The sequence below is a fragment of the Zonotrichia leucophrys genome, chromosome 10 (genome assembly GCF_028769735.1).
Source record: "Zonotrichia leucophrys gambelii isolate GWCS_2022_RI chromosome 10, RI_Zleu_2.0, whole genome shotgun sequence".
In the NCBI taxonomy this organism is placed as follows: domain Eukaryota; kingdom Metazoa; phylum Chordata; class Aves; order Passeriformes; family Passerellidae; genus Zonotrichia; species Zonotrichia leucophrys.
The window spans coordinates 4,579,338-4,602,251 of NC_088180.1; the positions used below are offsets into that span (position 1 = coordinate 4,579,338).

The 22,914-nt window shown below is 43.8% G+C and overlaps 1 protein-coding gene across 3 annotated transcripts in view; it reads right to left on the reverse strand.

The window, feature by feature from the left end:
- Positions 1-22,914, reverse strand: part of TMEM266 (transmembrane protein 266) — an 82,971-nt gene that overhangs the window by 1,033 nt on the left and 59,024 nt on the right. For all 3 annotated transcript variants that reach the window (XM_064722398.1, XM_064722400.1, XM_064722399.1), the window contains exons 10-11: positions 17,351-17,537; positions 7,299-7,349 (exon numbers count right to left, since the gene is read on the reverse strand). In XM_064722398.1, coding sequence (XP_064578468.1) covers positions 7,299-7,349; positions 17,351-17,537 — 238 coding nt within the window. The remainder of the gene's footprint in view (positions 1-7,298; positions 7,350-17,350; positions 17,538-22,914) is intronic.

A 22,914-nucleotide genomic window follows, 5' to 3' on the forward strand; every position in this document is an offset into this window, starting at 1 on the left:
ACAGAGCACAGAGGTGGCTGAGAGGGTACAGAGAGCAAGAGCAATGCCATGTGCAACGCTCTGTACCTACAGGGATGGGGACATGGCCATCTGAGACACCCACATAGCACAGAGACCCCCCTGAGCCATACACGTGTATGTAATATATACAGATAGTCAGCAAGGCAGCCCTTTTCTCTGTTTGTTTATAGAGATACACTGTATGCCTCGATCTGTGTGTGTATAAAGACCAACCCCTAGAGCTTTAGTCATATAGCTAGTGTGTACATGTGCATAAGAAACTGCATCTGCATCCATTTTGCCTCCTGTGTACATGGACAGGCAATAGGTACCTCCCTTAAATACCTGGAATTAGCAGCTACTGCTGCACAGCGTGCAACCCCCCAAATTGTACTCATTTTTCTGTATGTGGGTGTGTGCCCACATGGATATACAGATACACACACATTTATACCTACACATCAACAGCCCTCCTCTCTTGAGCCAGTCTTTAAATGATGCACACATGCCTTTTATGTATCTCCTGTATCTATGCTGGGGCTGTACAGGCAGGGATACACAGCCATCCCTAATGCTACATACCTGCATGTACAGGTACATACATACATGAACATACACATTTATTACATACAATACACAGGTGCAGAGATGGAAGCTCTCACCCCCTCCCCACCCTATTTTATATACACATGGCCTTTAGATACAGAGATGAGGAATTATATCTCTATGAGCCCCATATGGAATTCATTGTACACAGACCTTTTGTTATACACACAGAAGATACAGTGGCCCCTTGAAAGGCAGACAGCTGTCTACCACTAAATAAAATATATACAACCCCTCTACCTTTCTACAGAAATGTGTACATACTTCTCTGTATGTATATTTATTGGCTAGATCTATATGTAGGAGATGATACCTGTAGAGGACCCTATCTCTGTAGTTACATAGCTGTTTATCACAGAATCACCAGGCTGGGAGAGACCTTCAAGATCATCGAGTCCACCCAGCTGAAACATCTCAATTAAACCCTGGCACCCAGTGCCACATCCAGGGATGGTGACTCCACCACCTCGCTGGGCAGACTATGCCAGAACTTCATGGACATATTTTATTGATATATTTTTTTATTTATAAACATATCTTTAGACTATATAGAGATCCATATATGATGCAGTGCATATACATATAATATATAGACTAATAATACATGCCTTCACTTTAAATACATAGAATTATCTATAAATAGAAAACACCTGTGCTTTCACTCACAAGTATACTTACCTTTAAATATAAATACATAGATTTCTCACTCTGTGTGTGTATGGCTGGGGAATACAGTTAAAGAGACATACAGAATACATTTTACCTATACATGAACACCCCTTCCCCCTTTTAGTCTTTTGATATGTACATCTATGTGAATATATATACACACATGTACTTTTTAACAGCTTTCCAAGTATGTTATGGGGCTCTGGCGATACATACCAATATATAATAATACATGCCTCTCTCTACACATGTGCACACGCACCCATATATAACACATAGGTGTATCTACACAGTCTCACCCACTTAATTTTATACATACCTAATCTTTATATATAAAGCATACAGATATGGGGAAGAGCTACATCTGTGTGTATATATATATATATATATATATATATATACACACATATATATATATACACACATATATATACATACATATATATATGTGTGTGTATATATATATATATATGTGTGTATATATATATATATATGTGTGTGTGTGTATATATATATATATATATATATATATATAAAATGACCCATATGTAATACATTAGACCTATACACACATATGTACATTTTCTACATACATAGCCATGTGTCTGTGTGTGTGTGTATGCTTAGGCAGAGATATATAAAACCATATATATGTACTACCTATAGGACAGTTGTTCTCCTCCTTTGAAAATGTAATTGTTACCCTTTAAATAGAATGTATGCAATTACACGCATGTATACTTACCTTTGTGTATGACTATTTATGTCTTATGGTGTGTATATATAAATCTGGAATGTATATACAGGAATATATATCAAATAATTTAAGATATACATATAACACATGTATAACTCTATAGCTCTACATGACACCTCCAGTCTTTATACATGGTTTAAATTATATAGAAACACCCTTTAATAGACAGCAGAATTTATTATGGGATGTATACATATCTATGTGTAATACAATCTGCACCTACATAGATATGCCTGCCCCAGTTTAAATCCATATAACCTATACCTGCATAGACTTCTCCATACAGATGTGGGGAGTGTGTGTGTGTATAATATACAATATAAAATACATACTATATAATAAACTGCATATAGGTGCACACACACTGTAGTGCATGGTCCCCCCCCCATAACAATGCATCATTCCTACCTCTATGCAGCCATTTTATAGATGCACTATGTAGCCCTCTTTAACTCCATCCAGTTGTGGGCAGCTGCACAGCCTGACTCGTGTAGCAATGCACAGACTTGTCACCGTGTGCACATACAAGGACAATGTATAGATCAGGATATGCACTGCAGCCACACCTGCACACCCAGACACACACGTGTTACGTGTGATACGTGTTAGCCACAGCCAGTGAGATGTGTGTACCGACACACCTTGTTAGAGAACAACACAGGAATTCAGGGGTACACAGGGAAATCAACAAACATTAACAGTGCTGTACACCTGTACATACATGCACATACATGTTCTGTAGGACATACTGCTACACACATGCAGTCTGTCTCCCCCTCTTCCTTTTTTATACACATAATCCTTAGATGTCTCCACACAGATGTGGGCAATATGTGCATACATGAGCTCCATACAGAGTATGTTACACACACACTCATATATATATACACACACATATACACTCTAATACATAACCCACCCTTAAATATATATAATTATTTATTACTAAATAACTAAGACCCCACCTCTCTATGTGTGTATATTTATTTATAAGATGCATGTATTTATATACAAATATATATTAAAAATACATTGTAACTTTACGTGAGAACTTAGATATACCTTTATTGCTATTTGTGTAATGGGGGTTAATACCAAGGGACCTGTGTATATATACAGACACACACACATCTGTAAATAAATAGGATATGCCTGTATATACCATATATATATATAGGCACACACACACAGAGGGTCTTGTACACAATCATACAGGCAATGTGTACATGGATGAAGAGTCCCCTGTAAAATATAGCATACAGTCATATGGACTTTTGGTACATGGAACACACAACACTCCCTCTGCTTTCCTTAAATAGAACACAAATCCCCACATATGTCAGTATATGTACATACACACACACATATACACACCTATAAATTTGTGTGTACATACACAGCGACTGCAGCTATAAGGATATACATATATAGTACATTATACACAACACCAATGACACATATTATACATGTAAAATTATATTGCCGCCCCCTTTTAATGTCTCTCAATGTATATTGGGGGATATACATCTATAAACATTATCATACACCTGCGTACATATCTCTCTGTATACACACACACACACAAAATAAAATAAAATACATAGGTATATACAGGGTGTCTCCCCCAAATTTACATATTCATTTATCCACAGAGATGGGGGAATATACGAGTGTATCTGCCCCATACATAGGATACAATGTACATATCTGTAATGCTGACATACACACAGACTCACATATATGCATATGTGGAATGTATATATACAGGGATACAAATATGAAATACATCATTGCTATATGTGAACACACATTATGTATGTATATTCACAGACATGGTCCCTCACACCTTTCCCTTTTTACATACCCTACACCTATGTATAGATTCATACATCTTTTTATACAGTCCTGTAGAGCTTGGGGACGTGCGTAGAGGGATAGACACGAATAAAATCAATACTTTATACCTCTATATGCATGTGTGTACATTTTTTAAATAGCTCTCTGTATAATTCATGTGTCTATGGATGCATAGACTTTCTCTCTCACACATACATACGTACAGACTTTATATACCCATATACATAGCTTTATATATAGACATCCATATTTTTAGAGGGAATTATCTCTATGCATATGTTTCTCTATGTTTCCCCTTCATAATATATCTACATATGTACACATATTCTATATATGTCTCTATATATACACTCATGTCCTTTCTAATGTATAAACCATATACATATTTAAACAGGCTCTCACATGCCTACCCACATATATCTCTCCCTGTATGTATATATGTATCTTTACTTGTATTTATACATATACAAAATACTAAAGTAGTACACAGATCTTTACCTGTCTTTCTGTCTGCATATACATGCATAAATAGCTTCTATACATTTATGCAGATATAGGATAAGCCTCTATATAAAATTCCATGTGGTTATATAATTATAGAAAAACAAGTATATATTTTTTGTAAGATATACACATAACATGCATAAAATAGATTAAAAAGAGATGCATATGCAGACAGTCATACACCATTCTAAAATATATATAATTATGTTTTAAAATAAAATATATAGACACTTTTTCCCGTTTGTGTCTATGTGGGGTATTTATATATATGGGGATATAATTAATAATATAATATAATATAATATAATATAATATAATATAATATAATATAATATAAATATATATACATGATACAGAGATAGATCCATATTTATGACATACATATGATACATATTAAAAATACATGTATATAGCCATTCACACTCCCTTGATTTATAAGGCCTAAGATATAAAAAAACTGAATATACAGTTTCTCTTACACATCTATAAATATGTGTCTATCCCCATATATATGGGATAGACATACATGTATGCCACACTGGAAGTATCTTTATATGGACTGTGTACAGACTGCATGTATGTATATTTGGACTAGACAGTCACATCCAAGCACAAAGCTCTCCATCTATGCCTGTGGCTATAGATACACCATACATTACAGCTCTATATGCACACACATATAAATGTAATGCATATAAAACATAAATCTATGGACACAAACATGTACAAATGCCTTTACAGATCTTTAAATACACGTGAGGATACTGCAGCCATATGCACATATCCTGATCGATGAACATACACAGAAGCCGTCCTCAGCAAGCACATCTATCTGCCCAATGACACAGTGTAGATATTCAATACAATATCCTTGTGCTCACAGAGTCACTGAATGGTTTGGGTTGGTGGTTCTAGCCCACCTAGAGCCACCCCTGCCATGGCAGGGACACCTTCACCATCCCAGGGTGCTCAGCCTGGCTCTGGGCACTGCCACAGGGCTGTGCCAGGGCCTCGTCCCAGCAGCGCTGCCATCCGGGCCCAGGGCAGCTCCGGGGCCTCCTCGGACTCTGCAGCAACTCCACGTCCTGCTGATGCTGATGCTGATCCTGATGGGGCCGGCTCTGCAGGTGGGGCTGAGCTGATCCTGATGCTGATCCTGTCAGGGCCAGAGCTGGGCCGGCTGTGCAGCTGGGGCAGAGCGGGGATGGCAGCTCCAGGTCCTTTCCTCAGAGCTGCTCTCGATCCCCGGCCGGGGCTCCTGCTGGGGAGTGCCCGGGGACAGGGCCAGGCTTCCCCTTGGCCCCACGGAGTGCTGGGAGTGTTCAGGAGCTTCCCTCTCCAGCCTGCCGGGATCCCACTGAATGCCAGCTGGGCTTACAACCAGACACTCACACTCCCTTCTGGTTAGTAGTTATGTAGCCTCAGTTCCATATGAATCTACTTCCATTTATATACAGGATTAAAGATATATAATACATTATACAGAGAGATATTTTCATCCCTCTAATATATACACGTGTTTCTATGGTATATACACATATATTCTGACCATCTCTCCTCTCACACTCCCTTCTACATTTAATATATGCATGCTAATAAAATATCTCAGTATGTACAGAGACACAGTCTTTCCCACGTCTTTATATTTAGATAAAGCTCTACCTATATGTAGACACAAAATCAAAAATACCTTTATATGTGTATAAATCTGCTTACATAATACCCATATGGGGATGTGTGTATGTTTGGAGAGACGTATATGATACATTACATATATACATGTACAAACAAGTGTATGTTTACTTATATCTTTATCCATGTATATGTATCTGGGTTTGTGTGTGTATACAGATATGTATATCTATATATATGGATATACAGAATACAGTATAGATTTATATACATACACATATATTGTATATATACTAGGCATATCCTTATATAGAGAAATGTATCTATATATACACATATATTTCACTATGTATGCATACTACATATAAATTATGTAATACATTCTACTTATGTATATATACACACATAAATGCATATATATGTATATATATACATACACACCTTGTGTATATTCTATCTACATGCATATGCAGGCACACACACTAGTTTTCTCTAACCCTGTCTGTATATATATATATATATATATATGGGGATGTGTATGTGGAGATATACAGTTATAACACATTATATTTAAGCACACACACATTTTTAATATATATACAAAATGTTATATTCATAAGGGGGGTGTGCACACCCCCACCTGTCAGAGCCTGCCTTCCTCAGCTCCCCTGCCCTGCTGTGCCGGCAGCCAGAGCACGGCCAGCCCCGGCTGGGCAGGGCTGGGGCACTGCAGAGCCCCCAGCAGGGGCAGAGGCCCCCATTCTGCCCAGCAGGGCTGTGCAGAGCCCCCAGCACGGCAGGAACCTCCCCTGCCAGCAGGACTCCTGCCAGGAACATCCATTTGAAGGCTGCCCTTGGGTCAGGCCCAGCTGCTGAGGTTTCCCACCATTCAGTTTAACCTTTCTGAAAGGTTCCCAGCATGGTGCTGGGCTAAGCTGTCTCCCCACTTCTTTTCTCTTCATTTATTTTGTCCCTACCGTTCATCCTCAGATCCATTTGAAGTGCTCTGTGAGCTGGACAGCCCAGCTACAGGGAATTAGCCCCTGCCAGATCTCTGAACTATCCTGAGTTACATACACAAGTTTACAAGAGCAAACTTGGGGCCTTGCAGAGCATGACTGTTGGCACACACTTCCATGGACCAAAGCAGAAGGCTCTGTGGTGGGTTTCATTTCCAGGACAGATCTACAGCACTGCCCAGTCTCACCTGGTTCACAGCACACGAGGCAATGCAAACAAACCACTCACGTTTGTGTTTGTGAGCAACACTCACCACTGCTGGGCTCGTTGTAGTATCGACTGATGTAATTGTTCATGTCATCCTCTGAAAGAACAGAAAAGCAGCCCTTAGAAGAGCATTTATTTCATTACATGGCTGAATCTCACCCCATGGAAAGCTTTTCTCTCCCTGCATGCCCAGAGCCACTTGCTCTGGATTTTTAGGCCACAAGGCCTGTGTGCATGACACCCCATCCCCGCTGTGGCTGCAGCCAGCACAGGGACTGGATTATCCTTTGTCACCGTCCTCTGCAGCACCAGCCTGGGAATGAGGCACTCTGGGCTCCAAAGGAAAGGTGCTCTGAGATCTTTCCAGAGGCTGACACAGGGCAGGCCATTCCCCTCGCTCTGTGCAGACAAACACAACCCTGGCCTTTCCCTGGTCAGCCAGGGCACACAGATGAACCTGGATTTATCCTGACAGGCTGACCCAAGGGCACCAGCACAGACAGAGCCATTGCTGCTGCACACTGACATCCCCAAGTCACCTCCTTCCCCACAAGAGAAAGGGAGGCACCATGTATGATTTTAATGTGTAATTCCCTACCTTCTAAGATAATGTCACTTCTTTTCCATTTTGAATGAATGAAGAGTTATTTTGGTGCATAAAACACATGCATATAAGTATACAGCATAATATTAACATTACACGATCTGTTGGCTTAAAAACTACTATAAATAGTTTTACTAATCAAGGGTGTAATACTAAACCTGTAGTACATGCATGAGAGCTACACTTGAACTTCAACAGCGAGTTAAAAATGAAGATGTGACCACAGAATGGAAAGCAGCAACTCTATTGCCTGTACAGATTTTAGATGCTACAGATGACAGGGGGATTTACTGTTATCTTGTGGAAAAGCAGAACATTTTACCATTGTGGAAAAAACCATACAGTTCTCTTGTTCTGAGTGAAGGCAAACAGTGCTGCTAAGAAACAGTACCAGCAGGCCCAGAGAACTCAGGCTTCCAGGCAACCTGACCTGCCCAATTTGTGGTGTATCTGTGCTCTAAAAGCACTCTCTCCTTTTAAGTGCTCTTTTTGATACCATGTTTCAGAAAGCCGTGCTCATCCCTTTGAGCCAGATTTCCTTCGTCCCCCTGGGTCTCTGTGGCTGCAGTCCTGCCTCATCACAGCACATTGCGGTTTGCAGGTGAAAGAAACAGATGTTTTCTGGGGAACACTCTCCTCACACAACAAGACCCAAACCACCAAGCACTCTGTACCTGAAATAGCTGCACTCATAAGAAGGCAATCTAACCTGACACTGAAAGGAAATGTCGTTGTTTTCCTGGTTTCATTGGATCTTAAAAGCTTTTTCGGCCCTTGTTGATCTTTAAATGCCTGCAGTCAGAGGTGTGCTTTGTGCTAATGTCTGAGTTTAAAAAAGAGGCCTCAGAGTAGCTCAGGGCAATGCCACTGAATTAGGAGTACATTGCAAGGCTTTTCAGCTATCTGCTACTAAAATACACTTCATTTCAGTCGTGCATAATTGATACTCTCAGTGCCACCAAATCTGCCAGCTACAGACACAGGTTCTGGTTCAGAGAATGCCTCTGGAGCTGCACTTCTGGCAGGGCACTTTCAGCATCTTGGAGTCCAATTCTAAGCAGACAAAGGAAAACAGCACAGCACTTTGGCTGGATGAGGGTCACCCCCCTGGCACCTGACAAAAGCCACCAACAGGGGCCTTGGGTGCTCCCAGTACAGCCTCTCCAAAAGCCAGGACACTTTGCATCAAAGACAGGAAACGCTTGGAGAAGTCACTCACGTGCTTTTTGTGTCTCAAAAACAATGCTCAAACCAGACTGCACACTCAGCTGACAGAATGTACCAGGGCACTGCTCCCAAACACAGCAGCTGTGTCCATGCCAAGCCAGCAGAGAACCAGGCTGCTGTGTAGGGAGCAGTGGGCACTGCCAAACACCTGGAGAGGGGCTCCAGAGATGCCCTGCCCCTGCTCCTCTGGCCTGGCCTGGCTCTGTGTGTGATCACTGGCACACAAGACTAGGGGAGCTCCCAGCTGCCTACTTTAATGTCATTTTGGAATGGCTTTATTAATGTTATTGCTCACCACTGCTGATCTATTTAGCTATAAATTAAAAATATATGTATAAATATATCCATGTGTGCATGTGTATGTAAATATAAAATACATATATTCAACCTTAAGTAGTTTCTTACAATAAACACCAATAAAGAGCAATGAAATAACAGCAGCAGAATAAATATTTCAACAACAGATTAAGTTTCTGAATCATTACATTAAAGCAAACTGACAATTAACAAACTCATCTGAGTCATATGGGAGTCTCAGCTGCTTTGGGCATTGAAGGTTATGAACAATTCCAGTTACTTTCCATTATATTCTACATTGCTGAAAAAAGGAGTTCAAAATAATGCAACAAATACCCAACTGAAAGCACCCATCTGTGCGTATAAAATGTACCCCCAAAGCCACAGTTGTGCCCAGCAGCACAGAACACTGCTGAAGGGACTGTGATGGTTCCCAGATGAAGTCCCTGCTTGGAGTGGGGCTCCCATGGGATCAGGATCAGCTGGTGGCACGCAGGGAGTTTGTAGGAGCAAGCAGGGAAGACCAGCTTTTACACAGGGGGCTGAGAACTTATTATATTTTTTTTTATTATTTTGTTTCTATCACCTCGGAATTTTCAGGATCCAGATTTAATTTTTCTCCTTTCCTAGAAATAAATCCATCTCCTCCAATACACAGAAATGTTACCTACACTTCCTTTTCCAGCAGACAGACCTTGCATCTTTAGCTATACGGATACTCAAATGGTATTTACAGCAAACTAAAAAACTGGCAGTAAGCAGAAAGGAAAAGCATTCCCATCCTAATTCCCATGAAAATGGCAATCTTAGGAAAATGTCAATGGATGGTGACTGGGATCCTCTTGCTACATGTACCAGCAGGAACCACAGAAACTCTTCTGTTGGAAAAGCCCTTTGAGCCTACCAGTAACACTGCCACTAAGCCATGTCCCTCTGTGCCACATCCACCCTTAACAAATGGCCCCAAGGAAATGTGGATGACAGGAAATTTAGTGATGAACTTCCAAAAGGTGTGAGCTGAGAAGGAAGAGTGTGGCAGCTCTTCCCCATGTGAAAACCTGTGGTGAACAAGGATTTCTCTACAACCCTCCCTGCAGAGGGGGAGCATGGAGGCAGTGAGAGAGAGCCTGGGGAGGGATTCAGCTGGGAGGTCTGCAGAGCAGGGAAGGGAGGAAGGAGCAGAGCAGGGAAGGAAGGAAGGAGCAGAGCAGGGAAGGAAGGAAAGAGCAGAGCAGGGAAGGAAGGAAGGAGCAGGGAAGGAAAGAAGGAGCAGAGCAGGGAAGGAAGGAGCAGAGCAGGAAGGAAGGAAGGAGCAGAACAGGCTGTTCTTTGCAGCCACAGCAGAGTTTGCTCAAGCAGTGTGGGCTGACAGCTCCAAGGGGGAGGCAGCAGAGACCACAAAGGGGCAGTGGGGCTGACTCCAACACCAGAATCCCAGCCCCAGGAGGGAATGTCTGACTGGAAGGCTGCTCAGACGCTGCCCCATCTCACACAAACCCAGCCTGCACTGTAACCAGCCCCCTGCAAGGCTGCTCACTGCAGTGCAGTCCCAGCTCTGCCTGCTGCCCAAACCCCAGTTATTAAAAAAACGTGTGGCTCTCAGTCAGGATCCGTCTGACAAGCACTGGATTTTGTCTGATGAAGGTTTCCAAGTTATCTGCTTGTTCTTTTCCTGCAGGACACCAAACACACACTGCAATGGCTCAGGGAGTAATAAACTACTTAGAGTACAGTGCCATATAATCTCATCTGACCCAAGAGACAACATTGCAATCTCTCTCTCTCGGCCCCATAAAAACCTCATAAATTTGGTGAAATATATAAATGACATTCCACCCAAGGCAGAGCTGCTTCAGTTCTATAATGCCTCAACAGTGATCTTTAATTGTTTCATCAATGCCTTCATGAGTGATCTGCAACTCCCCTGCATACAAGAAAAGGCCTTAAAAAGGGGTTTTTATTTTGAAATATTTCATGATTAGAGTATTTTATTTAATATTTTTATTGCCATTGGTTGTACTGCTTCTGTCTCCCGAAGCTGAATTTTCTGAAGTGGAAGGTTCTTTTTTCTGCTGTGCAGCCTCCCACTGAGGAAGTGAGTCCTCAGAGTAATGTCTCACCCCAGCTTCCTCCCAGAAAAGTCTTTACTAGGAGGTTTCTAAAGAAACAGATCTTTCATCTGTTTCAACAGGAACCAAGAGCAGCCAGCTGGCACTTTGCAGGAGACTTCCCCTGCCTTTGGTTTGGAGACAGATTGCTACATTACTGCAAGCTGCAGTAGTCACACCACTGCTCAATTCACACACACATCCAGTCCCTGCAGAGGCTGGATGGATGCCTGGGCACATGGATATTCCATCTTGAGAGCAACTGTAAACTCAGCTTGCAGAGAAAACAGAGCAACAGCTTCAGCCTGGTTCTATGTAAGAAATCATTCTGTGGTCAAAGTCATTGTGCAGAAGGAAACCTGGGGTATGCAACAGGCTCCATGATCAGCAGATGCTGCTGGGACACAAACCCAGAATCCTGACAACAAATGGGGGCTTTGGGCCTCACTTGAGCAGAGGATGCAGCAAGAGCACTGTGAGCTGGCTGGAGCAGGGCTGGGATGCAGCACAGCTCTGTGTCAGGGGGCACAGCATGGCCTGGGGGAGACTCTCAGTGCCCTTCCCAACCTTGTTCCCTGAGTATGGATCAGCAGAGCCACATCTGAGCTGGTCAGTACAGTCAGCCTGAAGCAAACTCAGAGCAACCTGGGTTTGTCTCTGTGAAACAGCAACATTGGCTGAGTCTGAAATACAAAGCTAAGGCAGAATATGGCTGCCACCAAAACAATCATCAAGATAAGAAAAAAATAAGCAAAAGGATTCAAGAACAAACTTATAAACTGGCAACAAATAACTGTAATCTGAGAATCAGGAGAAGACTTGTAACACTTGAGAAGGCAGGCAGGCGTCTGGCAGGGCAGCAGAGGGCAGAGCAATCACTGCTGCAGGGGAGCACCATCTGCTCATGAAAGGGATCCTTCTGAGAGGCTGCAGGCCTGGACAGCGGAAAGCATTCCAGCTCTGTGCTCCTCTACCTGTCAGCAATGTCTTCACACCTCTTCACAGTAATGATGAGAGACAACTTCACCCTCACAGCCGTGACTGTGGGCTCACCCCTTCTGGGAGTGAGCAGTTCCTACCCCACCCATTTGTGACTGTGAAATACAAGAGCCTGACTCCACTAACTGCACACACATTTCTCTAAGTGTTGCTTAAGGTTTCATTCCTTTGATTCCTGCCTGGCTGGTCAGTGCACAGAGAACCACAAAGCCTGGGAGAGGCACCTAGAGAGAAGTCAAGCTGAAGTGGTGTGCACTTAGATACTCCACTTCCAGGAGTGGACTTCAAAGAAGATACATTTCAGCATTTGAAAATAACCATAAACTATTCTTTATCTATTGTTTTGCACTAACAGGGTTCTTTTAGAGCACTAACACATGATCACCAAAGGAACTGGCTTAGAGTTTAAAAGCATCCAACCAGCACAGACTGCCTTGCAAGGAACAACTGACAAAATCCTTCCCAGTGCCCTGCTTTGCCTTCTCACACAGCTTATGAATAATGTTAAGGGAAGCCCTCTGAAGCTCCACAAGTATTCATGCTCTCCTCCCAATCTCCTACAAAACAGTGGGTACCTATGGGGAGGGCAAGCTTTACTTTTCTTTAAAGCATGATCATAAACTGCAGCATTACCCCAAAGCAAAAGACTTACTGCTAACCCCATAAAAATGGAAATTTGACTCAGAACAGTTAAAAAAAGGTTTCTGGCGATGTGAAGTTCCGGTTCTTGCTCAGAGGAACAGAAGGGTGGTATATTAATCTTACAATATGGCAGCACTGTAGGATTTCAAAAACTGAAATGATATATGCAGGAAAATGAGGAATTTCCACTAGGGACTCTAATTCATATGTTATGGGAGAGATTAAAGAATAATAAATTTTGGAAGGAAGTATTAATGGCTAGAGGGGGCACTGTGAACCTGGCATTCCCTGAAGCCTGGAACTTTGTATACCAAACACTAAAAATGATTTGTGCAGAACAAGAAAACATTAGCTGTTATTCTCACCATGACCAGTTACATACTGTATGGGCTAAGAACTCCTTTATAATTTAGAACTTCCTTTATAATTTAGAGATTAATAGATAGGATGTTATTTGCTATTATGTGAAATGGCAACCATCTCTGGGAAGGAGAAAGGAGCACTCGGTATTTCCCTGCTCTCAGAGCAAGGCTGACCACAATGCTCCTGAACATCATTAGTGATGCTGCTGTGCACTCACAGGCAGCAGCTTTCAGCCCAAGCTCTTCACAAACAGAGCTGAAGTGCTCTGAGAGCGCAGCAAATGTCAGAGCTCTGCCCTGGGTTTGCAGCTCCTCCAGCCCTGCCCTTCTCTGGGCTCTGTTTGTTTCCTGCTGTTGATACTGGTCCCCTTTGACCTGCAGGCTGAAAGCTCTTTCAGCCTTCACATTTGTCTGGTCTGGAGATAAAATTCTTGGCAAGAGAATGGAAACCTCAATTCAAAGTAAATTAAAGGTGAAAAATATTCCTGCTTCTTTACCATATTAATTAGGAAATACCATATATCCATGCATTTTCCACAGTGTTGTTCCCACTGTGTCGGGAGGTCTCTTGGTGAACTGCACTGTGGAGACAGAAGTGGGAGGCAGCACCCAGCTCATGGTTCCCAGAATCAGCACAGGCATGAAATGTAAGCTGGGGAGTTAAGGGACTCCTTCAGAGCCCACTGTCCATCTGACCAGAGCTGTTGCTTCTCCCAGTCTTGTACCTGCAATTAAGGCACTTCAATACAAAGAGCAGGAGATCTGCAGGAAAGTCTGGGTGAAAACATGGAATTGAAAACTGCCAAATGAGCCAGCACACACAGAGCTCCCCTGGTGCAGTCACTGTGTATCCTCACACAAATCTGCAGAGGTGCTGCACGTACCATGTGATACTGGGCTTACCTGACTCACTTTACTGAATGCTGTAGTAAATGGTTGCACAAAATCCTGTGTAAATACCAGAGACAAGCTACAGCTGCCCCTGAGGAGCTTTAACTTATGCACTGTCCCATAAAACTTCCAGGTAGGGAAATGAGTAAAAAGTCTCAATGCTTTCTTATTCCATCAGCCCTTCATGGTGAAGAATTCTGCACTGAATGTTTCCATTGTTCAATATAGATGGGGGAAATTAGATTAGCCTGGGATGGAATATCCCATTTTCTCATGCAGTATGTTCTCTAGCCAACTCAAGCTTGCTGGTTTGGCAGAATTCAGAGCTCTCTGAAGACAGTGATTTTTTTGAAGGCTGACAAAGTTTCATTTGGCAAAAACACAGGCATTCCATTCCATCCCCCAGCCTCAGGTGTTGTATGCAGGGCTAATGTTCTGCCAGAGCATAAAGGAACAGCACATCAGAGCGTGTTGTGCCAAACAGCTGAATGGTGGCTTTGAACTGCTGCCTCCCTCTCCACACTGAGGTGACCTGGTCCCTCATTTCTCCTCTCCCTAGCAGTGCAAGAGGCCGTGGCAGGCATGTTCCAGAGCTCACAAGTGCCAAGGGGCACTCAGGATGATTAGCTGCAGCCCTCGCTCTGGAATCTTTGAGGATGAAAAACACAGCTTAGAGAAAACGTGGTCTGACACACAGGGTTATTTGCAAAATATAACCTTGACCCAAAGGTTAAAACATTGGTGGCTGAAGTTCCAGGCAGAGCAAGTGGTGTGGGAAGCCCTGAAGGCAGCACAGCCATTGTGACTGCAGGAGAGTACAGGAGTTGTCTTGTCTGCCTGTGCTCTGCAGAGCCACATCTCTGACATTTCACATGCCCCAGCAGCTGGGGAGATGGGAGATCCCACCCAGAGGACATGGAGGCACCTCAGCCATGCCCTGCTGCCCCTGGCACAGCACAGGCAGCTCTGGCTGACACCTGCACTGCTCAGGGGGTGCACAATGAGCAGCCACTGCCGGCACGGCAAAGGGAAGATGGTGGAAGCGGCTGCAGCCACTGCCAGCCCATCACTGGGAATAAAAGCTGGTGCCAGAGAGCTGCAGAAGAAAGCCCCAGCCGAGGTGGGGAGGGAGAACAATGAGGCAGGGCTGGCCCAGGACCCGCACTGCCTTCTCCAGCTGTGAGCTGAGATTCCCAAGTTACACAGAAGCAATCCCTGAGCCAGCATTTCAAAATAATCATGGAAATGCTGTGTGAAATCCTCTGCCTGGACTGCCTGTGCCCTGGGCTGTGCACACCGACACCACTGCTGCTCTGGGGTGTCTCAGGCATTCTGACTTGGGCCCCAAGGGAAGACAGACTACCACAGACTGCTGCAGAACACAGGGAATTTCTCCTGTCCAGCTCCTGCCTCATTCCACAGAAAATACTTGTTCAAATACTGTCACCCTAATTTAGGCTCTGAAAACATGCACTCAAGGCACCTACAAAGACTTTATATGCAAATATAATACAGGGCACAAGAAACTTCACCTCTAGTACTTTTAGATGATCTCCAGGAATTGGAAATTTATTCTGCAGATTCACTATAAGTGCTTAAATACAACATAACTGCACCTGACCCAATAAGTGAAGCAACCCATGTTTTCTTATTTGCTCAATGTCTTTTTTATCAGTGAAAAACACAAATCCTTCTAATCATGTCACCTAAGGGCAGAAATCAATCCTGAAGACTGGGAGTCTACTTTGTTGCAAGTGTGGGCAGCATTTTACAGGAAGCCATGAATAATGAGTAATTCTGTTAACCTGGATGTTGGAGGGAATACCTTGAACAGAAGAATTTTTAGACCAACCTCCACAGCACTAAAATTTCAGCAAACCTCCTTACAGTGTGCACAGCACTCTTCAGTTCCAAACGTAACCCGCAAGGAACACATGCATAAATTATAATCTGTCCACTGGGGAAACCTCTGAAATACTACAAAAAAGAGGGAAATGCATTTTAGGGGTCAGTCTGCTCAACTGGCTGCTTTTAAATACAATTTCATATCAGGAATAATTAATGGCTTTACTGTAGTTAGTGCTTAGATATTTTAAAGTGGAAAAAACCAAAACAATTTTCTACATGCTTTCACTACTCTGTAGAGAAAAGAAAGGATTATAATTTGAAAATGTCTAACAGCTTTTAAACTATCTGTGCCTTGAATTCTAAGGAGTATGACCAGCATAAAGATACTGTGCAAACTCTGTATTCCAACAGATCCACAATAATTAAGCTAAGATGCCCCAGGAATACTAACACAGCACTAAGGCAGAAAGTGTTGTCTCCTCTGAAATATTACATTAAAGCAGGAGACATTCTGCACTCCACTGGAAGGGCTGGTGAATCACAGGAAAGGAGCTTTGTCTTTTCCAGAAAAAAAATCAGGTCCAGCACTTACATAATAAAATGTGATCCAAGCAGATGTAAGTGTTGTTATCCCTGAGGCACAGAGCTGCCCAGCAGAGTGCTCCTCACCACGGCCACGTGGCACTCACACATGCAAGCAGGATGCCCACACTGCCCTTCCCTCCTTGCCTGCCCAACACTGGCAGCTTTAGGCACTGGGGAGAGCACAGCCTCCAGGCAAAGCAAGCCCCACAGCTGATGCAGGAGTCCTCTCCACACCACAGGAATGCAAGTGGCCAAATACTAAAACTGTTTTTCAATGTTCTTCCCAATATCCTTGCTTTTACCTGTGAGTGATTATCCCTTGGCCAACTTCCATTTGGCTGCTGCTTCTGCAGTGTTTGATGGATGTGACCATGAGGACACTGGGAAGGTACACTGTAGCCATTGCTTTGGCTCTGTTTAGAACCTGCTCCCAAATACAACAGCTCCTGCCACTTGGGAGCAGATGCAGCAATGAACCCCTGCAGGAGTGAAGGAGTTCAGAGGATCCCCTGTGCAGGACCAGCTGTGCTCTCACCTCGGGCAGGTCGCAGCTCAGAGATGTTCTCGGTGCCTTCGTCGTCCGAGTCTTCGGTGGCCACCACCTTGTACCTCTTGCTGCTCTGCTTGTTCAGCACGTGGGGCACCTGCAGGGCAGCCTCTCTCTCTGCAGCCAGGTCCAGGTCCTGCTGAGCAAGGTGGGCCCTCAGCTGCCTGATTTCAAACTGCAGGAAAAAACAACACCACAAACCGATGTCATGTGAGCACAGCCAGAAGCTGAAATGCTACAGCTGGGGACCTGTTACTCATCCCTGAACACTGCAGGTCTGGGAAAACACACAGTGGGGTGAGCCAGGACATGAGTCCAAGCTGGTGCTGAGCTGGACCATTGCTCACACATCTAAAGACATTGACTGCCTCATGCTGCTCCTCTGTTTTGCACAGCTGTGTCCTGAAGTTAATTTTGGACAATTTTAACAATTCTTACTGCAAACCTCGTGTAACCTTTATAGCAAGAGACCACTTTTAACAGGCATTAAGGGAGTTAGGTTCATGACAAATATCCCTAACCAGACTTTGTAACGAGGCCTCCAATGGAGGGGAGAATACTACAGTCCTCCTCCTACAGTCCGCTTCTGACTTGAAATCCTCTGTACTCAGCAGTGTGCAGAAAACCCTGGGGAAGGTCACCACTTTTCTGGCCATTCCTCTCAAACATGCTAAAGAACTTCTGCAGCCACAAGGGGATTTGCTCATGACTGGTGTTATAAAGCAGACACCTGAAAACAAGAAGCTACCAGGTACAATCTCACTGAGGGATACAGCAGATTTCATTTTTGATGGCAAGAAGGAAAACAGTTTTTTGGAGAGGCTGCAGAGACCCTTTAAACTCTTATACAAGCAGGAAAAAAGTCCCTGTGCCACACAGCACAGCTGTGGGGCTGCAAGGAAGAGTTTCTCTTTAGAAGAGTAACTCTATAAAATCAGTAGTACAGCAGTGACCAAATCATGTCTAATTCTAGAGTTGGAGAGGGAAACACAAATGAGGTGAGTAAGAGGCAAACACTCCAATGTGGCTTTGCTGAGCCTCCCCTGGCTCAGGGCCTGCAGAGCCACAGCAGAGCAGGAGGACATGGCAGTGCCACTCTACACCCACGGCACACACGGAATTGGCACCTCCGTGCTGGAAAACTGCTGTGGAACAGCCCTGGCTGAGCCTCACCCTCAGATGTGACTCAGATCTGCTTCACTGGCAGATTTTGGAAGCCACCACCACACCCCATTTGTTCCCTGCAGTCAGACGTGGTGTAAACACTGGGGAGGGGAAACCAGACAGAATTTCCACAGATTCAGGAAAGGAAAAGGGATTCCAGTTTGCCACACCTGGACACTATCTGCTTTCCAGAGCAGCGGGGAAGGAACTACACTAACTGGAAGGCTATTGCAAGACTCAAATCTAGAAAGCCAAAGGGCAGCTCAAGCTTTCCAGATCCCATTAAAGCAGCTAATCCAGGGCTCTAACAAAGCACACAGCTTTTCCTCCATCTGCAATCCAGCTGCAAACAGCTGGCTGCAAGTGCTCACTGCTTTTAACCAAAGGTCTTCTGGCAGTGGCACTCAGGAGTCAGGTGGAATCAGCAAATGTCAAAACACTGCCCTGCTCCCTGATTTCCTGCAATGAAGCCTCCATGGCAGACTCTTGTTATTGTGCTAACCTATTGCTAGGAAGAACTGGCCATGCTAACTCTGTTCCCAGCCAGCCTGAAGCATCCTGACACTCAAGGTGCTCGTGCCAGTATGAACATAGGGAAATTCAGGTTTTATCCTTGACTTGAAAAAAACAAGCAATCACAAGAAATACCTTTACATTCCAGCTTTAAAGAGAGAAAGATACCCTTTCAGACACTCCTTTGGTTTAAGGGAAAAAATGCACTCAAACAAATTAGCAAAAAAAGAAATGTGGACATTTTTTTTCATGTTGTCTAGCTCAAACATAATTTTTCTACATTTCCCCCTCCAAAAACATTCACATGTGTCAGAAAAAGAAGTAACTGTCGTCAAAATGCTTAATTCTGGCCTAGAGGTATGGAACGATTTCCTTTTTTCATGCAAGACAGAAAATCTGGCAGGTGCTTTTTAACACAGACAGAACTAGCTAAAAGTCAGCTCAATAACTATGTCTGCATCAGATCCAATTTAAGGAGCTTCAGCATTTACAAAGGTTTGCTGAGCATTGTAACAACCAGAACCTGAATGCATCGCTGCGTTATACAGGAGTGAAGGAGAAACGGGGAGAGCCCAGAGGCCTCCTGCGCACTCAGTTCCTGGGACGGAGTCAGCATTTCCGAAGAGCACAAGTTATTGCCAGGGTATTACCAGGTTACTGCCAGGTTTTTGCAGGTTATTGCCAGGGTATTACCAGGTTACTGCCAGGTTCCTGCCAGCCCTCAGCCCGCAGGGCCGGCAGCGGTTCCGGGCCCAGTCCACGAGGGCCGCGCTCGACTCCGGCCCCGGGCCCGGCGCGCGGCGCTGCTGCCACCTGCCGAGCGCAGCGGGAACTGCAGCCGCGCCACCACCCGGGGCACAGCGGGCGCAGGGATTGAACTGGGCTCCAGTGCCACCCTGTCACAGCCACCGGCCTGAGGCACTGCTGTCCCAGGCACTGAACTGGGCTCCGGTGCCACCCTGTCACAGCCACCGGACTGAGGCACTGCTGTCCCAGGCACTGAACTGGGCTCCGGTGCCACCCTGTCAAAGTCACCGAACTGGGGCAATGGTGTCACCCTGTCACAGATACCAAATCTGGGTGCCAGTGTCACCCTGTCAGTCACAAGCACTGAATCCGGGTACCGATGGCCTCTCTCATGGACCAGAAACAGTTTTTGTTCATAAGGAATCTACAGAGAGGATTGGTTGGGTAGGAATTGCTTCCTAAGCATTATCCCAGGATCCTGCAGGAGCTGGAACCCAGTGTCAGCCCCTAAGCCAAAGGTTAAGTCTAAGGGCTTGTTCCTCACAGGTGAAATGCAGCGAGAGGCTGCATGAGCAAATTAGGCTGTGGGTGCTTCTATCTACTGAAGATTATATTGCACACTGACCTCAGGCAGTTCTAATGTGTACAAGAGCTAATGAGATTGCTCTGAGATTCAGGCAGTCTAGAGCAGCTAAAATAAATCATTAGAGACTGTATGTATAACAGTCTTTTTAAGGTAAAATTCTGGGCTAAGGTAACATGTCGAATTTCTATTTGTAGCAGGAGCTGATGTAGTGATCTGAGCAGACACCTGGACTGAGGAAACCATGGTCTGTACTTCAGGTACACCATCCTCTCCTCAGCCTGTACGGCAGGAGCACACTGTACATATCCTCAGATGACAAAAAAAAAAGGCATATAAACTTCAACACATGCTTTGATTTGCTTAAATTAACTCATAGGTATCAGTTCTGTGGAGAACCTTGCAAATCTCAAAGAGAGCCAGTGAGCAAAGAAATGCTCTTCTGTAGAAGATAACTTGTGAGCACTTCCTCACTCAAATGATGCCTTAGGTGATTATTTCTAAGCAGGTAAATTGACAGACCTACCTGGAGCTCTAGATAACACCTCCTTTCACATGCCTGGTTTTATTAAGTGGGCCACCCATCCTAGCTGATATTTTATAATACACATGTAAGACTCGAAAAGAGACTTAGCAGTGAATCATGGAGTGCTCCCCTTTAATGGTCTAACAACAGAGTAGGACTGACATAGTTTCTGAGAGATCAATGAACATTTTAGCCAGAAGCTTACTTGTGTCTAATGCAGGAGCAATAACTTGGCTCAATTCTATTAGTGCTGTCTGTACAGAATGCCCTGCCCTAAAACTCATCTGCCACTGGGATACAATCCAATGTTTATTTCCATTAGTTTAGCCATTGTTGGTAACAATAAAAATCAGGAGACAGTTGCAAACTAATGATTTATGGGTAGAATAAAACATAGGATGACCTTGGCTGCCTTCCATCCACCAAGAAAATGACTGGTAGTTAGAAATAAATTAAAATTATTGTGAGAGGATAGCATACGTTATTTCTCCAATAGGTAATTTTACCAGCTAAACAGCCCTGTCATTAAACTGGCAGCTGTTGTACAAATTATATTCCAAGATAAAAAAAGAAATTACAGCTCCCATAGTTGTTGCACTGGTAAGAATGCTGAAAACCCCAGTTGTGCAGGAACTGACAGAAAAGGAGCTCTGGTGCTACAAGGATAAGCACACACTCCTGGCTGGGCTGTGTTCAGCTGGGTGACTCTTCTGGAAGCTAAGCAGAAAGGATCAGGTAAGTATATCTATTATCACAAATGGAAATTCCTTTACAGGTGATTCCAGAGAAAAGGAGCAATCTTCTCTGACTGGAATTTGTAGCTAATGAAACTTTAGAACTTTGTTTTGCAATTTAAGTTATTCTAATAAAGCAAAACCATCAGCAATATACTCTATTCTTGACAGTGACTGCAGTGAGACTTCTTTTCCTTTTACCTTTACTCATTTTTAGAAATCCCTCGTGCTCCATTCCTGTTTAATAAACTTTTTTTGGCCAATGGAGAATAAATAAAAAGCAAACTATTCAAACAGCTGCAGTGGGGTACTACAGAGCACAAAGTGGTGGTCTGTGCAAGTTTAACTTATAAATATATTCTGTTTTTCAGATGTACAGCTAGCCAAAAAGCAACATGTGGAAAGAGCAACACGTTTGCAAAAGTACATCTCCAATGTCAGTCAGGAATGGAAATGTACTTTAGTTATGATACACCATCACTGGTCAAAAAACCCCACAACTGACAAAAGAAAGAATTCCAGAAGATGAGGGGAAGTTGTATCTTTCCTGCTTTTAATTTTTAAAACAGAAATCCTGGTTTTGTCTGCCTAGCATTAAGCATCAGCTTCAAATCAGCATGGGACTTGTCAGAGAACCAGCCACTAATTATTTTTGTTTTAAATCCCAAGCAAAACAGGCTAACTATTTTTCCCAATTCCTCTAATGAAATAATTAATACTTTGCTTGAAACTTTCAAGATAATTTCTTCTGCAGAATAAGCCAGACCCCAAGAACTCTAACCCCAATTGCCTGAGCAGCAGCAAAGCAGTAAGGAACCCAACACTCAGAAAAGGAAGTGCTGGGAAACCTTTCCAGCAGGAATGTTCTCAGCCCCACATGAAACTGCAGAATAAATGCAATTATTAATGCCAGTGTGGTGACAACGGGGCAGCACAGGGTGAGTCCCTGCTGGGCTGCAGGGAACCAGGGTGACCTGTGTGCCCCAGCACCCCCTGCCCTGGCACAGCTGGCACCACAGGCACGGGGCAGCCTGGAACCCTCCTGCCTGCTGCTCTGCTCTGGGCACAGCCTTGTGCAGGCAAACCTTCCCCCCAAACAGACAAGCACAAGGAAACACCAGGAACCAGCAAGCCTTTGGAAAGCTCAGGAAAGATGATCAAACGAAAAAGCAAAAACCTGGCAGAAATTTAGACATTAAATACCATTAGGAGCCAGTTTCCCCATCAGATGCTGTACACAACAGCATGTTAATGGGAATATTATAATGCTGACAACTTTTTCTTG